The 18,064-nt window shown below is 41.9% G+C and overlaps 1 protein-coding gene across 3 annotated transcripts in view; it reads right to left on the bottom strand.

Annotated features, from left to right (window-relative positions):
* Positions 1-12,527: 12,527 nt before the first annotated feature.
* Positions 12,528-18,064, bottom strand: part of DNAJC13 (DnaJ heat shock protein family (Hsp40) member C13) — a 130,006-nt gene continuing 124,469 nt past the window's right edge. For 2 of the 3 annotated variants that reach the window (XM_087712949.1, XM_087712950.1), the window contains 4 exons: positions 15,916-16,056; positions 14,563-14,706; positions 14,242-14,341; positions 12,528-13,310 (listed from right to left, as the gene is read on the bottom strand). In XM_087712949.1, the coding sequence (XP_087569075.1) occupies positions 13,213-13,310; positions 14,242-14,341; positions 14,563-14,706; positions 15,916-16,056 (483 nt within the window). In that variant the 3' untranslated portion in view covers positions 12,528-13,212. Of the gene's footprint in view, positions 13,311-13,746; positions 13,863-14,241; positions 14,342-14,562; positions 14,707-15,915; positions 16,057-18,064 lie in introns of all 3 variants that reach the window. The other variant, XR_015696376.1, reaches the window with a different exon arrangement.

Here is an 18,064-nt window from a genome sequence, read left to right as displayed (position 1 = left end):
TGTTCATTATGTAGATATATTGAGCCCTGTTCTTAGATTAAGCTGCTTTTAAGCAGTTAAATACCAGTTATTGTATTTCTTAAAGTTAAGGTAATGATGATATAATAGCTGACCAGCTGCTGTAAGGCTATAAATTGAGATGATGCAATGACAATGAATCAGCAGGGTTATCACTTTAAGAGACTGTCTATATAAGAGAGGCCTTGTGAGGGTGGTCCCTCTCTCCGTGTGTGCTTCCATGTTATAGTTGAAGATAAGTTGGTTGTGTGGTTTTGCGGACATGTGTGTGTGTGTGTATGCCTGTAGATAAACCACTGCTTGAAAGACAAAATCTCTGTATACTGTATTTTGCTCCTGGGTTGTCTCAAAATAGTAGTCACACTGTGCCAGGGGTGGTTTTCAACCAATATGGACCGGTAGGGCTGTACCGGATGGTGAAATTTAGCATGCCTTCCCGTACCCGTTGGTCAGGAGGCCCCGTACCAGAATGCTCTCTCCTCTCGTTCGCTCTTTCACTTGCCTCGCCCATCCTCACCATGCTGCCGAAAAGTTCTCAGAGGGGCTGGAAGCGTGTGTTCCTATAGTATCTTACAGCCCCTCTGCCTCTTCCCTCTTCCTGGATTCACTTAGATGTTTTTAAAACTCACAGCCTGCACACAGAACACACTCTTCCAGCCCCTCTGCCTCTTCCCTATTCCTGGATTCACTCAGACGTTTTTAAAACTCACAGCCTGTGCACACGCACACACTCTTCCACTCTTCTAAAAACGTCTGAGTGAATCCAGGAAGAGGGAAGAAGCAGAGGGGCTGGAAGTGTGTGCATGTGCACAGGCTGTGACTTCAAAACGTCTGAGTGAATACAGGAAGAGGCAGAGCGGCTGGAAGTATCTGTGTAAGGTGGTCAGTAATGTTGAAGACCAGCAAAGACAGCCATATTTCCTCCCTAAGTAGCTGTTTTATTGTTTTGTGTACTTATTTTATTCTTATTTAAGTAGTAAGTGCACAAAATAATAAATTTCGTTTTTTATATCTTCTTTTTGTAAGTCATTCTTTGGGTCAAAGAATTCAGTGACATCGATTTGGCCACTCCCACCCAGTCACATGACTGCCAAGCTACTCCCATCCAGTCACATAGCTGCCAAGCCACTCCCACTCAGTCACATGACTGCCAAGCCACTCCCATCTGGTCACATGACCACCAAGCCACTCCCACCCAGTCACATGACTACCAAGCCACTCCTAGAAAACAGGCCACACCTACATAATAGGTTCTAAAAAAATTTGAAACCCACCACTGCACTGTGCACAGTGACAGGTTATGGACCCAGTCCAGAGAGAAGGCCAGGGTGATTAGAGAAACCAGAGTGAAGAGAATCCCAGTGAGAGCTTGCACCAAAGCCAGAGGGACTGTTCATCGTGGTTTGTTAGAGGCCAGTGCTTCTGAAAGAAAGCAGGCAGAATGGCCTCCGTTGGTGTAATGGGATGAGGTTTCTTGGTGTCTCGGATGAATAAGACAAACTACCAGATTTTTCGGAGTATAAGATTCACCTCCCCCCCCCCAAAGAAGGTGAAAATTTGGGTGTGTCTTATACACTGAATATAGCCTCACTCATCCGCCGGCCCCCATCCTTTGGCCTCTGCCTCCCAGCAATTTAACTCCTTGCAGCAAACGGGGAAAATGGGGCTTATGGAGACAGCAATAGACTATGGCAATCCTGCAACTTGAAACAGCTGATGATTGGGAGGCCCGTGCTGAAATTGAAAGTGAATCTTGCTGCTTGCTACATGGAGGCAAATTGCTGGAAGGCAGAGGCAGACTTTTTTTCCTTGTGCTAATCAGGCTGTTTGCTGCAAGGAGATAAGTCAATAACTATAAATGCCTATAGATGTTCAAATTATTAGACTTATTTTTTAAAGACTGCTTTATTATTGGTCTCGACAACTTAACAACATGAAGAAGCTTTTTAAAATAAAAGCTTGATCTGAAGAGGCCCAGTACTATAATCTTCTTTTAAATAGCAGAGAATAACGTATATTTCCAGAAAGCGAAGTCTGAGTGGAGCGGCACATTCGAAACTTCTTGTTGTTTTCGGGAGCCTCCAGTCAGCCGCTGCTGCCGGAAAGCATCTGGCAAAGAGGCAGCAGTTGGGAGGCTTCGCGCAGTGAGTGACATTAAGTCGGCCATGCCCAGTCACATGACCCACCTGTTTCCTGATTTAAGACCAGCTAAACAAATGTATTAAGCAAAAAGCTGCTGTAAAAGGGGAAGACAATGTTTATGTACCTGAGATAGGAGAAACATTATACAATGTCCTATATGTACCTGCATTAGCTCATAATCTGTTGAGTATGTCCAGGTTAGACAGTCAAGGTTATGAAATACTATTTGCAGGAGGAGAGTTCTCCATCAGGAAAAGTGGAAGGATAAGTGCATGAGGGGTTAAGAAGTATGGTATCAGGCCTGCATTTATATTCCTTTTAGAATTTTGGCCTGCCACGCTTTCTTTTATTTCGTTATGCTGTTTCTTTAAGTATAGTCGATGGGAGGGGGGAATAGAAGGAGTAGGATTGTGGAATGTATTGTTTTTCATTCTTTACTAGAAGTCAAGGTCATCCTTTGTCTCCGCACTTTCACACCTAACCAGAAGCAGTTGGGCGTAGATGCCAGCATGGAAGAAGAAGATTGAACCATGTGATGGACTGTGGGTGTGGGGGACAAGATCATGAACTTTTAACTGGATGGGATTCTGATGTAACTTCCAGAATTGGAATCTCACAGCACAATGCCAACATGCCTGTCTTATTAAATTGGAACTTTAAGTATAGTTTTGCCTTCAACTCTGATTTAATTCTGCATGGTATTTGGAACGCTGACATAATTCCAACTCTCCCTTCAAAATAAATCACCAGCACCCCTCCCTCACCGGGATAGTGTTGCAGAAAATGACAGGCGTTAGACTTCTCAGTTTACAGGAAAAGTTTATTTGGCAGCAGGTTCAGAAAGCTAGCCCATGGCTAGCATTGCAAATTCTGAACAACCTTAATTATCAAAGCTCACATTCTTATACATTCTCAAAAGCATTGCAACAAGGAAATACTTAACACATTTCTTAGTGGTTACCTTGAGGAGAAAGCCTTATAAGGGGATGGGGTCTTACTTCTCCTTTTGTTTATGGAGTACATGTCATTAATGAACTTTAATTGAACCTTGGACTTTTGACATAGATTTTGACATCTTGTGGTTAGGCACTGGATTCCTGTTTCTTTTGCAAGTTCCAACTCTTATCTATGTGGCTTTTAATATAGAAGTAAAGGGCTCTAAGAGGCTGTCCAGCCTGACCCAGTAGGTTTCACACTTAATGTCCAAATCTCACTTTACGTCTGCTTTAATAGGGTCATGGTCATTGCCTAAGGAACAATGAGATAAATGGAGGAAACTGACGTTAAAGAGAATGACAGCCAGGCACATAAATCAAAGTGAGGAAACTGAACTAGTGAAAAGAGAAAGTAAAGGTATCTAGCCAAGAGTTGGTAAACAAGATGTAACAAAGATTAATGAGACAGAGTGTACAGAGTCAATAGATAATAGAATTAGGAGTAGGTCCAGCAGCAATAGTAATAGGTACTAGTAGCGTTTGTAGCAATGAGAGGAGGAACCGAAGCAGGAAGCAAGGATATAATGGAAAAAGACCGTTGGCTTACCTGAATAGTCGTTCTATGTGCGCCGCGGGATAATCCAAGCATGGGTTTAACTTTTGTCCATTGGCCTTGAGACTGAGTTTAAAAAGTCTTGGCCACACCCCCTCTAGCTGGTAGAGCCCAGTTTTGTACAAAGGCACAGCTGATCTGATTGATGGAAATAAGTTAAGTCCTGAAAAATATAACTTGAAAAGTAAGTCTTGTCCCGAGACCCCGGATCGAACTGCCCAAGGATGGGGTTGGATTTTCCCATGGCGCACATAGAACAATTGTTCAGGTAAGCCAATGGTCTTTCTCCTGTGCATCACTTGGAGAATCCAAGCATGGGATATGCCAAAGCATATTGATCTAAGGGGTACTGGAACAGTCCATGGTCTCAGGAACCTTGATGACCCTCTGCAGTACACGTTGCCCAAATGATGCCTCAGTGGAGGCAAACACGTCCAGTTTGTAATGTTTAATGAAGGGTGGCCATGATGACCAAGTTGCCACCCTGCATATCTCTTCAACCAAAGCTTGTGTTGTCCAGGCAGCGATGGTATCCATGCTCCAAGTGGAGTGGGCCGTGATCCGCCTGGGTACTGGTCTGGTACTGGATTTCATAAGCCTGAGAGATACAGGCTTTAACCAATGCCCCATGGTGTTAGATGTCACCTTCTGACCCATGGTCGTTGGTTGAAAGGAGATGAATAATGATTCAGTCTTCCTGATGGCTGCAGTTCATTTGATGAATTGGTGTAGGGGGCCTTCTTACGTCAATATGATGCCACCTTCTCTTGCGAGGATGTGGTGGTTGCAGGCAGACGTTGGGGAGAATAATCTCCTGGGCCCTATGAAACCACAAGTTATTTTTGGCAAAAATGCAGGATCCAGCCATGAAACAACTCTGTCCATATGAAAAATGCAGAGATCTTGGTGTACCGAGAGGGCTGCCAGCTCTGAGACTCTTCTGGCCGAGGTGATGGCCAGGAGGAAGACTGTCTTGAGCATTAACAGAGACTGATCATGCATAGTGGTTCGAATGGTGCATCTGTGAGGGTCTGTAGCACGACAGGTAACTCCCAGGGGGGAAAGTGATGAACCGCTGGTGGTCTGAGGTTAGTCGCCCCTTTTAAGAAGGATTGCACCCAAGGATGATGAGCCAAAGTCCACTCCTTTTTGACAAGAATTACGGTAGAAAGGGCTACCAGCTAACAATGCAAGGTGTTGGGCGTCAGACCTCTAACCAGTCTGTCTTGCAAGAAATCCAACACCTGTGGCATGGACCAGAGCCCAATGTGATGGGTCCTGCACCATCTGCAGACTGCCACCCAGGTGGTATTATAAATGCACATAGTGGATGGACGCCTGGCTGCTTGGATAGTGTGAATGATTTTGTTGGAGAAATTATCCCACATTAGGGTATCCTTTCAAGTGCCACACAGCAAGTTGCAACCTCTGGGGCTTTGGGTGAAGAAGAGGCCCCCTGGCTGAGGGATATCTTGCTGTCCAGAATTCTCCACGGTCTGGCGATAGATTGACCAAGTGGCATACCAGGGGTGCCTGGGCTTGGGGGGAGGGACGAGCAGTACTTCCGCTCCCTCTTTCAGTATTTTCTGAATGACTCTCTGGACGAGAGGCAGAGGTAGAAACACTTAGAGCAGACCTGGTGGCCAAGGGCTGTGCAGATCATCTACTCCCTCTGCCCCTGGGACGAGAAAGTGGGTGAAGAACCTCGGTAGGTGCATATTGTTGGACTGGGCGAACAGGTCCATGGTTGGAAGCCCAAACCTGAAAGTCAGTTCCCTGAACAGGTCCAGGTGGAGCTGCCATTCTGCGTGATCCACCATGGCCCTGCTCAGCCAATCCGCTTGCACCTTTGCCATTCCTGAGATGTGCTCTAATCTTATTGATAATGTGTTGCTCCGCCCAAAGATGCAGAGTCTCCACCTCCTGCATGAGTGACCTGGACTGGTTCCCCCCTGACCGTTTGTATGGGCCTTGGTGGCCACATTGTCAGTCCGGACTAGGACTAGGACTAGGACTCACTAGATCTTGAAAGTGCCTGAAAATGAATCCGGCAACCTGGAGCTCCAGCCAGTTTATGTTGTTCTGAAGCTCCTCTGGGCTCCATCATCCCTGGGCTACTAGGGTCTGGGCATAAACTCCCCATATAAACAGGCTGGTGTCTCTTGTTACTGTGATACGGTCAGGCTCCCTGAACAGGCCCCCCTGCAAAGGGATGGGGACTTCCACCAGGACAACGAGCGAGTCACCTTTGGTGGAAGCCTGACCTTGGGATGTGAAGTGCTGGTGTGGTTCCTCTGGAATGGGAGCAATAACCACTGAAGAGTTCGTGGATGTAGGCATGCCCGGGGAACAATATCTACACACAAGATCATTTTCCCGAGGAGCTGGGAAAGGGTGGCTAAGGACACTGACCTCTGTAACAGGAGTTGGCTGACTAACATCTGGATGTTGGCACATCTCTTTGGAGATAGGTAGACCACACAGGTGGCAGAGTCGAGCACGGCTCCCAGATGCAGCAGGCTGGTGGATGGGTGGAGGCAACTCTTTGGCAGATTCATCATGAAGCCATGCTGTTGCAGGATCCAGATTGTGGTGTGAAGGTCTCGATGAGCTTGTGCTGGGGATGACAACTGAATTAAGATGTCATTGAGATAACATTGAATTCTTACTGGAAACAACCGCAGATATGCTGCTATTGCTGCCAGCACCTTAGTGAAAGTCCTGAGCACAGATGACAGACTGAATGGCAGAGCTCTATACTGGTAGTGTTGGTCTGCAAACTGGAACTGGAACTTCCTATGTTCCGGAAGTATAGACATGTGGAGATAAACCTCTCTGATATCTACGGATGACAACCTGATGCAGCCCAAGATAGATTTGAGGGACTGCATCTTGAAGCATTTGTACGTCAGGTGCACATTTAGTTTTTTTTAAATCTAAAATTGCTCTCCACCCTCCCAAGCTTTTGGGCACTAGGAATAGGATTGAGTAAAATCCCATGCCCTTCTGAACTGGCTCTATGGCTAGAATGTTCAGCATGTACTGGATTTCTGTATTCATGAGACCCTTTTTTATCTGGCATCTGGGGACCGGGCATCTGATGAATCATCTCAGGGGTGGTGGTGAGAAATTCTAGAGTGAGGCCTAGCCTCACAATTTGCAGCACACAGGCATCTGTGGTGGATGCTTCCCATTGGCTTGCGAAGTGGACAAGTCATCCGCCAATGGGATGGGAGTGGGAATCACTTAAATCTGCGAAAGGGACGGTTGCCTGAGCCACAAAAGGGCTGTTTTGCAGCTGGCTGTTGTTGCTGTTGTTGTTGCCTGTCTTTATCATGAAACCCCAACCTATCCCGGAATCTATCCTAGTACCTGTTGAATCCCTGATTATACGACCAATGGTATTGGGAGGAATATTGCAAGTAATGCAGGGCTCCATATCCCTAGTCAGCCCGTCAAAAGGACTGGCGTCAAAAATAGGGTTGTGCCTTGCAGTCTGCCCACCGGTGGGGAAGGGGAAGCACTTTACACATGTCCCTAGTTTCCACTAGAATAAGGTCGAGGGATTCCCCAAAGAGAGACCTGCCTTTAAAAGGCGCTGAAGCTAGGGGTCACTTGGAACACTGGTCAGCCTGCCAGTGGCGCAGCCACAGGAGGTGACATTAGAGGCTAACACCCTGGACGCAAACTTGGCAACGTTGAGCATTGCATCCAGAGAACCTGGCCAGCGCCACCAATTTGTTTATATCTTGGTGTATTGCAGAAGTCCTCTGAGGAAATTCTAGCCTGCAATTGCCTGAGCCATACAAGGGAAGCCCCATTAAAGGATGCTGCGGTGGATGCTCGAAGCACTTAGGCAGCCACCTGGTGAACCTTGCAAGTGTCATCTCCACTTTGCAGTCTTCTGCTCTTAGCCCATCTGACACATCAGATGGAACAATGGCCAGAGCGGCCAGGGCAGCTATTGGGGGATCCACAGGGGAAACCTGTGCAATAAGGCCTCTAACTCCAGGCCGGAAGTGTAAAGTTTCCAGTCATTGTAATTTGGAGGAGGTATGGAGCTGGACTGGGTCCACTGTCTCTGTATAACATCAAGAAAGAGCTTTGGCGCTGGTACTGCCTCTTGCTCGGAAACCTGTTCTGCAAAAAGGCACTATGTGGGATCCAACGCTACCGCTGATCTTGAGGGGTTGGCATTACCTCCCATGTTGGCAGTGGTTTTGGCCTTGTATAAGGACTTAAACAAGGTGGGGCAAAATAGGCCTGAAAAAGCTGGCTTGTCTGGGGCATGGACTTCATCATCTGAAAATTCTTGGTAGCCTAAGTCCTCTGCCATCAGCGAATCATCGCTGTGCAGTGAATGCGCTGGTGGGGGGGGGGGTTTCATGTGGCGCTGACAAGGGCCTGGTCAAGAATCGAGATCTGGCGGCCTGTCCCGTGCTGTAATTCTGAATCTACCCCGTGTAATAGCTGTGGAGATGAGCTCACAAATTACCTTAGAAAGGTTAAGGAACCTTTCAAATTGGAAAAGGTACAAGACAGGGCTGTCTTTTGTCCCCATTATTGTTTATTATAACTTTGGAAGTATTGTTGAATAAAATACGGGGCTTGGATGGTTTAAAAGGGATCAAGATTAGGCAGCAAGAATATAGAGTCCGCGCTTTTGCGGATGATTTGGTCATAATATTGGAACAACCGCAGGAATCCAGTATGGTCTTAATGAATACGATTAATCAATATGGTCAAGTGTCTGGCTTTAAAATAAATTTAGGAAAAACAAAAATATTAGCTATAAATATGAATACTAAACAAAAGGAAGAATTAGGAGTGATGCTAGGATGTGAGGTAGTTAAAAAAGTCAAATATCTTGGACTTAACATTTTAACTTCAAATGGGAAATTATATAAGCATAATTATGAACCACTTTGGCACAGTATACAGACGGAGATGAAAAAATGGGACAAATTGCACTTATCTTGTTGGGTAGGATAGCGGCCGTGAAAATGAACATTTTACCAAAAATTTTATTTCTTTTTCAAATGTTACCTATACTTAAAAAAGATGCGAATCTTTTAGAATGGCAGAAGGGTATCAACAAATTTGTATGGGCAGGAAAGAAGCCGAGGGTAAAGATGAAAATAATGCAAGATGTACGTGAGAGAGGAGGATTGAAACTACCTAATTTAAAACTATATTATGATGCAGTGGCATTATCTGTAATTAGTGATTGGACTCATTTAACCAATGATAGAATATTGAATATTGAGGGACACGATCTGGTATATGGTTGGCATGCTTACCTGTTATTCAACAAAACATTGGATAAGAATTTTAAAAGTCATATGAATGCTTTACTGCGGGTCTGGAAAAAATACCAATATAAATTAAATGACAAGATACCCATGTGGGCAATTCCTAGACACGCAATTGAAAATATGAATATAGCACAAAAACAGGATAGAATTACTTACAGACAGCTTCTTACCTCGGAAAGGGGGGTATTACAATTAAAATCCTTAGAGGTATTAAAAGAGGAGAAGGTAGTTCAAACATGGTTCCAGTATGGGCAATTACAGGCTAGGTGGAAAATAGATAAAAAAATTGGTTTTATCCAAGTTGAGGATAATTTGTTTAAACAAATAAGAGATCAAAGCTTAATGCATATAAAGAGGATTCGGAAACAGAATTAGTTAAATAATTAGTATGATAAAATGGGCTCAAAATATTGAAGAACCAATAATGTTGGAGACATGGGAAAGAATCTGGGTAAGAAATGTGAAATTTACACAAGCTCAAAATCTGAGAGAAAATTTTTACAAGATGTTCTATAGATGGCATTTAGATCCTAAAAAGTTGGCTTCTATGTATCCGAATGTACAGCCTAAATGTTGGAGGTATGGTTCTCTCGATGCTACATATTATCATATATGGTGGACCTGCCAAAAGGTTAAGGCATTCTGGATAAAAATATGGTGGGTTATGCAAAATATTTTTAAAAGAAGGATAAAGTTTACTCCTCAGTTATTTTTACTAGGTATATGTACTGATTTTACAGTGGTAGAGACTAACTTGATTCTGCACCTAATAACGGCAGCAAGACTGTTGGTGGCGCAATACTGGAAGAAGGAAGACTTGCCTACAATCCAAGAATGAACATTGAAAGTCACAAACTTAGCCAAGATGGCTAAAATATCGGCATATCTTAAAGATCACTCAAATGAGAGATATAAACGAGACTGGAAAAAATGGATTGACTATATACAAAATAAATACGGGACCAAGAAATTCCAGTTAGCCTATGCTTAAGATCAGAAATGATTTAAATTGTTTAAAGTTAGTTCAGCAAGAAGAAGCTAAGGTCAATGTAGAATGTCATTAATTTCTTTATTTCTTTTTTCTCAATAGATTTTAGACTGTGTTAGTTAAAAATCCATACCGTGTACGGGTTCTGGGAAGTCGGGGGGGAAGGAGGAGGGGGGTTGGGGGGTGGAGGGATGGAGGGGCATACAAAAAAATTGTACTTCAATGTTTTAATGATTGACGAATGATGAAATATTTGTATTTTTAAAAAGAAATAAAACCTTTGGAATGGAACTGTCCTTCCCCTGGGGCCCCACCGATGTGGAAGGCAATGTAGCCACTGGCACCGATCCCCTCGGTTCAGGATCATAGAGTGGTTCAATCCCTGAAAGGCCAGATGGAGAAGTAGGCCCCAATCTGACTTCCTCCGCTAATAAACCCTGGAAAATGACAACATCAGGGGACCAGCCCTGTGTGGCCTGCAGAGTGGGAGGTGATGCAGGTTGAGAATGTGAGGGCAAGGTCTCCAATGCCAAGACTGAGGGTAAATGCTCCTTGCGTGATCCTCTGATAGTCTTAGAAGACTTAAAAGGAGCTTCCCGGGGGCCTTGTCTTGATCTAAACTCCCTATTAGCCGCCGTGGTAGGGGCCCGAGACATTGACCCGCTTGCCCGGGACTTAGAAGTACTACTACTGGTTGAAGCTCTGACCTCCCTATCAGTGGAGGTTCTCAGTATGGGCTGGGATCCTGGGGAGATCTCCGCTCTGGTGCTGCTCTCTGAGATGGAGCAATTAGTCATGATGAAGGCTAGCCACCTTTCTATAAGTGGAGTCTGTAATTTGGAGGAAATGCAACGGCCCTGAGTAACAGGAAGTTTGATCTCCACAATGCAACAGCCCAAACATGCCAGATGGTCATCTCTGCTGTGATTCTACTACAAACCTCTCAAGTGCAAAAAATGTCTGATAAAGCAAGGGCGATAAGAGACTGTCTCTGAGGAAGCTCTGAAGATTGTGCCAAACAAAAGAGATTTAGCTGCGCAACGGTGTAGCCCTGAGATTGACTTCTTGGTGCCAAAAACCAACAGTCACCATGGCACTTGTGCTGCTCCAAAATGGCAGACACTAGTAAGGAGGCATAAAATTCAAACTGCGGAGACCAACCAGAGTGGAAACAGTGCACTGGCTCCCCACAAATTCCGCAGAGATCGTTACAGCATCTGGGAACAGCACACCTAACTCCCCGATTTATGCCCAACCTCGCGCAGTAAAAAAAAAAAAAAAGGCTAGTCCGAGTGATTGGACAGTAGCTCCGGCTGCTGAAACTTGCGGGAACAATCCAGATTCCACTCGCAATGGTTGAGAAGGTAAATCAACCATCACCCTCGACTATTCATCTCAGGGTAGTGGCGGTTCTAACTGGCAGGCTGGGAAACCAACGCACACAGCCACAGCTAATCAATCCACAAACTACTTTTCCTTAATTCTAGTCTTAATGCCATTAAGAAGGATGGTAGATAAACAATTTTATTGATATTTTAATAATATTTGCCTAGAGAAAAATTATTTATGTCTTTCCAAGGCTGGACTGAGTTAAAAAACTGGGCTCTACCAGCTACAGGGGGCGTGGCCAAGACTTTTTAAACTCAGTCTCAAGGCTAATGGACAAAAGTTAAACCCATGCTTGTATTCTCCAAACCGCACACAGGAGAAAGCAAGCATCATTAATTATGTTAAAGCATTCAGCTGTTCAGCTTTAAATTGGAGGAGTGTTAAGGTAATGATGTTTTAATAGCTGATGTTTTAATAGATGGTCTCTCCTCCCGTCTGTTTCTGTGTTATAGTTAAAGATAGATAGATTGCCTGGTTTTGCGTAGTACGTGTATGTATATATGTATGTAGTATATATATGTCTTATAGATAAACCACTGTTTGAAAGACAAAACCTCTATGTACTGTATTTTGCTCCTGGGCAAAATACAAAATAGTAGTCACACTGTGCATCCTCTGACACTTAAGATAATGTGCAATAAGTAATTAGTCATTCCTGTCCTAGTTTTGGAGACTGAAAAAAAGAAAAAAGTGGCAAATTCATAGCAGTTGTTCTAAAGTGGAAGTCACAGCAAAATTGCCATTTTGTTTATCATCTAATTACACACTAAAACTCATGGACTTCTTTGTTGTCAGTTTCACAAAAGGATTAACTGGCACTCATACAAGAGCTGAAACAGTACTAAACATTTGCTAAGATATAACTGCATATAACGGAGGAAAATTCTGATCTAATTTCTCCCCTATAATTCCCAAGTTATGTTTTGTAGAAATGTCTATTTTTGTGTCTGTTGTTGACAGTTCTTGTGATGTCTAGCTAGAACTCTGAAAATAACTGAATAATTCTCTTACCTCATCCCACCAAAGCCAGTATTAACAGAAAAAAACACACCATTTTAGATCAGTATTCATAAAGGTATCTTGATTTTCCTTTTAGTTTTACCAAGAAATGAAACAGTAATACCAGCTTGTTTCAACAAGGCTTACAGTTCCCTTTATTCTTTTAAATTTTATGTACATATGAATGATTTGTATAATGTACATTCAATATAGAAAGTTTTATATACTGAATAATGTATAGAACATATCACAATGACACAATGCTTTTTTATATACCATGTAATTTTTAAATATAATTTTGCTGTATTTTAGTTTTTGATTTGGTAAAGCCAGTTAAACACACCAGGATCTTATTTATGCTAGTGATTGGGGATGTAGACAAACAACATCAAACCAGTCAAGTTCTCAGAGGATGATCAAATCCAACTTGAAGCATTGAAGAAATAAACTTCTAGTGCAATTTAGGAGGATCAAATGATTTAGCCAATTCTTTGAGACTGCAGTTCAACTTCAGTCATGTTAATTAATATAATACAAAATATTAGGAAAATTGTTTCGATTCACAGTCTTGTAAACAAAAATATAAGAAATAAATGTGATTATGTACAGCAAGAAAAAGTTTTTGTGTACTCTTTTAGGCTGGTCCACAAAGTACTTTTTTATGTTACAATGCAGTAGAATTTCTAAAAAAAATATTCATAGAAAAAGGAATAACACTGTTTTGAAACTGGGAAAGGCAGACAAAATTTATTCTAAAGGTTTAAGCCAATAAATCTTTGCCTTTGAGTCCCTTGTGTAGGCCATTCATATCCCTTAGCCAATATCTCCAGCTTCGTGATCGACAGGAGGTGGAACATTGGGCATAACGGGCGAAGGCCTCCCTGCAGTAAGATAGCCAGCAACTCCAGGGCCTGTTCCACAAGGAGAGAAAAAAAACCCAATGTTGAGTATATTGTTAGATCAGTTCAGACCAGACTAAGACTACTTGTTTTATCTGTGACATGACAGTTTTTGTTGTCAAATTCCTTTAGCTAAATTAATTATAAGCAGTCTGCTATCAGAGTTCAGATTTCCATCCTTCCTATATGTATCTTCAAGCATTATTTAGATAATGTTTTGACATAACTGAAAATAGGTTTTTACATATATATAAATAAAAACATTCTTATTTCGACAATTGTAATTTGGAACCCTAAAGTCAATCACCCCAAAAGGACAGCAGCAACTACAGCATTTTGTACCAATTTAAAACAGTCTGTGTTCACTACAGTGGTACATCATGCATCTTGTAAGTATAATCTATGGGATAGCGCAGAGGCTACATGCACTGAGCAAAATGGTATCTACCTGCTTTAGTGAATGCAAGAGAGAAGTTTAGCAAGCTGCCTGCCAAAAGAAGATCTAAAGCCCACTTCTGAGGTGAAGGGGACTGCTACCAGATAGAAGGGAAGGAGAGGAGATACCTGAAGGAGAAAGAAACCAGAAGCAAGGGAAGTACAGATGGCAAAGCACCTTGAAGCAAAAAGTGAAGCATAACTTTATCACATTTTGAGAATGCTTTGTGGCCTGATGCTTGAAATATAATCCTGTAATCATTTGAGAATTAAAGGTGGATTCGAAAGGAAGTCACCTTTTTATTTATTCCTTAGACTCCTTAAGTATTTGTTATTGCTTTCACAATCATCTATTCAGATGTGAACCATCAGAAGAAATGATGAATGGGAACTCACTTTAACCTGTATTGTATTATGTAACAATTTCATTAACAACTCTATACATGAAAACCAACTAAAAGTCAATTAAGTGATCTTTCAACAACCCTCACTGTAGAAGTACACTGACCAGTGATGTATCCTGCTGTCTGAGTTTCAGATATGAACAAATCATGTTTCTGGTCTTTGAAGGCACTCCATATAGAAGATTGAGACAGGATTTCATTCACCTACAAACGTGAGAAAATAGAGAAAAAATGTACTTGCTGTACAGGTTGGAAAGGCTCTCTTATCCTTATGGAAATTGGTTTAGTGTCATTTTTGGTTTTACCAAATCCTCAGTTTTTATAATTTCACCAGTTGGAAGAACGTATTTTCAAAATAAAAGTTACAATAAAGCCTCTTATTCCATATGCTCTAAAACGAATTTAAAACATGTTTGGGATTTTACCTGTTCTCCATACTGTAAACTGCGAGTCATTGATTTAAGTGCTTTAACAATTTGAGCTTTTGTAGCTGATGGGCTTTCCAGATTCTCAAGGCCAACACCTTCAAGCAATTTTAGGAGATAGGGTACTAAATCTGCTTTCAAGGCCTGCAAGACAATGTGAGCATATTCTTAAATTCAGACTAAGACATTTTGATTAAGACTTCTGTGAGCCTTCCTATTGCATTTAGCTGAAGTTAAAAATATTTCAATAGCAAATGAATATAAATTGAGTTCAAATGTGGAATCATGAAATATGAGCTGGAAGGAATTAATGGATGTTGTGTAATCCTGTGTAAGAATGTTTTCTTAACAAGGATTATCCAACTTGTTTGAGGGATACAATAGTTTTGGGCCAGAGGTGGGGCTATGTCCCTTTTATGGCTTATGCAGGTGAGGAATTCTGTAAGATGAAATCCAAAAGTCATAAAGGGGCCATAGTTCCCAACCTCTGTTTTAGGTGAACAGCTTAATGTCCTGCCAAGAATGTCTTTTAATATTTGGTCTGAATCCTCACTTTTAATTTCATCTCTCTGTATTAAGAGAACAGGTTTGTCCTACACATGACAATATATTTTCATAAACAACTAGCATATCGTGAATCATTCTTTATGGAAGCTATGGATCCTCAGTTTCTTTAACCATTCATCAGAGGGCTTTATTTCCAGCCTATGGTCATAATGTAATTCCTCTCTGAAACTATTTCAACTTTTCTATGTCTCTTAAACTAGTAAACTTTCATTACTTATATACCTGTCAATTTTGACTGAAATGTAAATGCTGAGGAATCTGTCATTTCTTGAGGGTTCATACCATATTCCTAACGTTTGATAGTAACAACATAATCATAAACAAAAACGTCCACCATCTTAATTCTCATAAAGTAACATTGTTGACAATACAGTGTCAGATAATCCAAGGAATTGTGATCAGCAGAGTCAAGGAGAAAAGTGTTCTCTGTCATGATCCATTACCGCCAGAATTTAGATCTCCGTCCACTCTTCTGGAGAAGTCTTAAAACCTGGCTCTCTCTGTGCCCCGGTGGAGGCGTGCAATACTAGAGCTAGTTGATTGAATGAGAGACAAAAGTCCACTCCTGTACCATCCACATTCTTGCTTTTAACTTATTTAATTATTAACCTTAGTTTTAATGCTTTTAATGTTTTTAGATCTATGATTTTATATCATTGTAAGCCACCCAGAGCCACTTGGGATAAGGAAACAGGGACATAAAAAGTATAAATAAATGAGAAAAAATGCACAACTGTAACCACAAATAAAGTGCCATTTTATTAGAAAGTTACAAGATTTGCTTACTTGGACTACTAGATCATTTTGTTCCTTTTGAAACATTCGATTAAGTGCTTCACAGGCTATGCCAACATTATCTGATCTTTTCTTCATTCCATTCATCAAAGGGCAAATTGTCTCTAACATTGCCATTGAACGAACACAAAGCTATAAAAACAAAAGTTTGTCAAATATTAATATTTTACAACTACCCAAGTTAAAAATTGATTTGAATTCCTGATGAGGATTCAGACACACTTCAGTAGAAATATGTGTAGTATTGTGAAATATTAGGAACAATCTTAAGAGCTTTGTTCTATATTCCATTTCAGTCTGTTCGTGAGAAAGCTTACTTGCACTCTACTAATTGGAATACGTGTAGGAGATGAACAGGCAAAGCTGAGACAATGGAATTTAAAAAGTATCAGCCTAAAGTCATTACTTTCCAACAAATGGTCTAAGTCCAACCCCTCTTGAATTTCATCGACCATTATCAACTGCCAGTTTAGAACTGAACATTAATTGTCTAGATCCAAGATGGTGAACTTATGTCATGTGTGCCACGGGTGGCACATGGAGCCATTTGTCAGGGCACATGAGGTGTTGCTGTTAGCTGGCCAGCGCGCATGCACGCGCTGGCAACCTGTCTTCAGCCATTTTTTTAGGCCATTTTATGCCCTCCCCAGGCTCCTGAAGTCTCTGTAGCACAAAAATCTGGCCCTATGGGCAAACTGGAAATTCGGGAACAGACTACTGTTTGCTTGTGAGACCAGTTTTAGCCCTCCGGAGACTTTAGAGGCCTTCCGGAGGACAAAAAACGACCTTCAGGGGCTCTAGAGGACAAAAAATGACCCTATGAGCAAACTGGAAGTGACTTCCGGTTTGTCCATAGGTCCCTTTTCATCCTCGGGAGCCTTCAGGAAAGCCTCTGGATGACCCCTGAAGGCTCCAGAGGGCTAAAATCGGTCCTACGAGCAAACCAGAAGTTGGTTCCCGAACTTCCGGTTTGCCTGTAGGGCCAGTTTTTTGTGCTCCAGAGGCTTCAGGAGCTTCCCATGGCCTCTGGGAGAGGGGGGACTGTTTTCGCCCTCCCCAGGCTGCTATAAAGCCTCTAGAGCCTGGGAAGGGTGAAAAAAGCATGCAAAAAATGGAGGGAGCACTGGTCATGCGCGCTGGGGGTAGCACATTGCATTATGGGTGTGGCATGCCCACACTTGACCCCCCCCTGCGCTCCCCCCGCTTTTGGCACACAAGCCAAAAAAGGTTCGCCATCACTGGTCTAGATTAATGTCAAGCACAAAGAATCAGAATCATATGTTAAGATGCAGTTAAGATTTATTGTTCAACCTTATTCAAGAATCTAGTCAATTAATGTTGGAACGTAACAAATGTGGGCTGATGATTCATTTAATTATGTCCCTTCACTGTCTTTTTATTTCCTACAATAAGCAGTTGACCATTGGTACTACATTCAATGAACAGATACAGGCAAAAGGACACAAGTAGTGGCATTTAAAGACCTGCCTTCAAAAAAATGGCCATATTGATACTCTGTTCATGCTATTTATTTTGTATCCAACCAGATTTATTGTGCCTAATAATTGTCTCAGTACAAAGATGGATTACCTAATTTATAAATGAGAGACAAACAACAACTCAAGAAAGATAACTGTAGCCAAAGAATGATATCCTCATAAAAGAATGATATTCTCATCAACCTTGCTGTTAAGCAAAACCAAGCATTTAATAGTGAGTGCCATACCATGTGCACTAATCAAACGGTAGCAAGAAAGTAAGGGCAATCAGGCACAACACAGATTATGTAGACAGTAAACACAAAGTCAATCAAATTGGACTCAAATGTCTCTACACCAATGCACAGAGTATGAGGAATAAACAGGGTGAATTAGAAATTCAAGTAAATGAGGGTAGATATGATATTGTTGCCATTACAGAAACTTGGTGGGATGAAACCCACTAATGGAACATACAGCTAGAGGGATTTAAATTATTTAAAAGAAATAGACCAAATAAAGAGGAGATGGAATTGCACTATATATAAGAAATAACTACATCTCTACAGAAATAGAGCACCACAATGAAGAAAATTATCTTGAATGCATTTGGGTCAATATCAAGGGAGAAAAAATGACATTGCCATAGGTGTAAACTATAG

This window comes from Thamnophis sirtalis, unplaced genomic scaffold (assembly GCF_051295495.1).
Source record: "Thamnophis sirtalis isolate CommonGarterSnake01/CBP01778 unplaced genomic scaffold, rThaSir2_p1.2 scaffold_4, whole genome shotgun sequence".
Lineage (NCBI taxonomy): Eukaryota > Metazoa > Chordata > Lepidosauria > Squamata > Natricidae > Thamnophis > Thamnophis sirtalis.
Note: the sequence above shows the minus strand (reverse complement) of the source record. Positions and strands in the feature narration are given on the sequence as shown.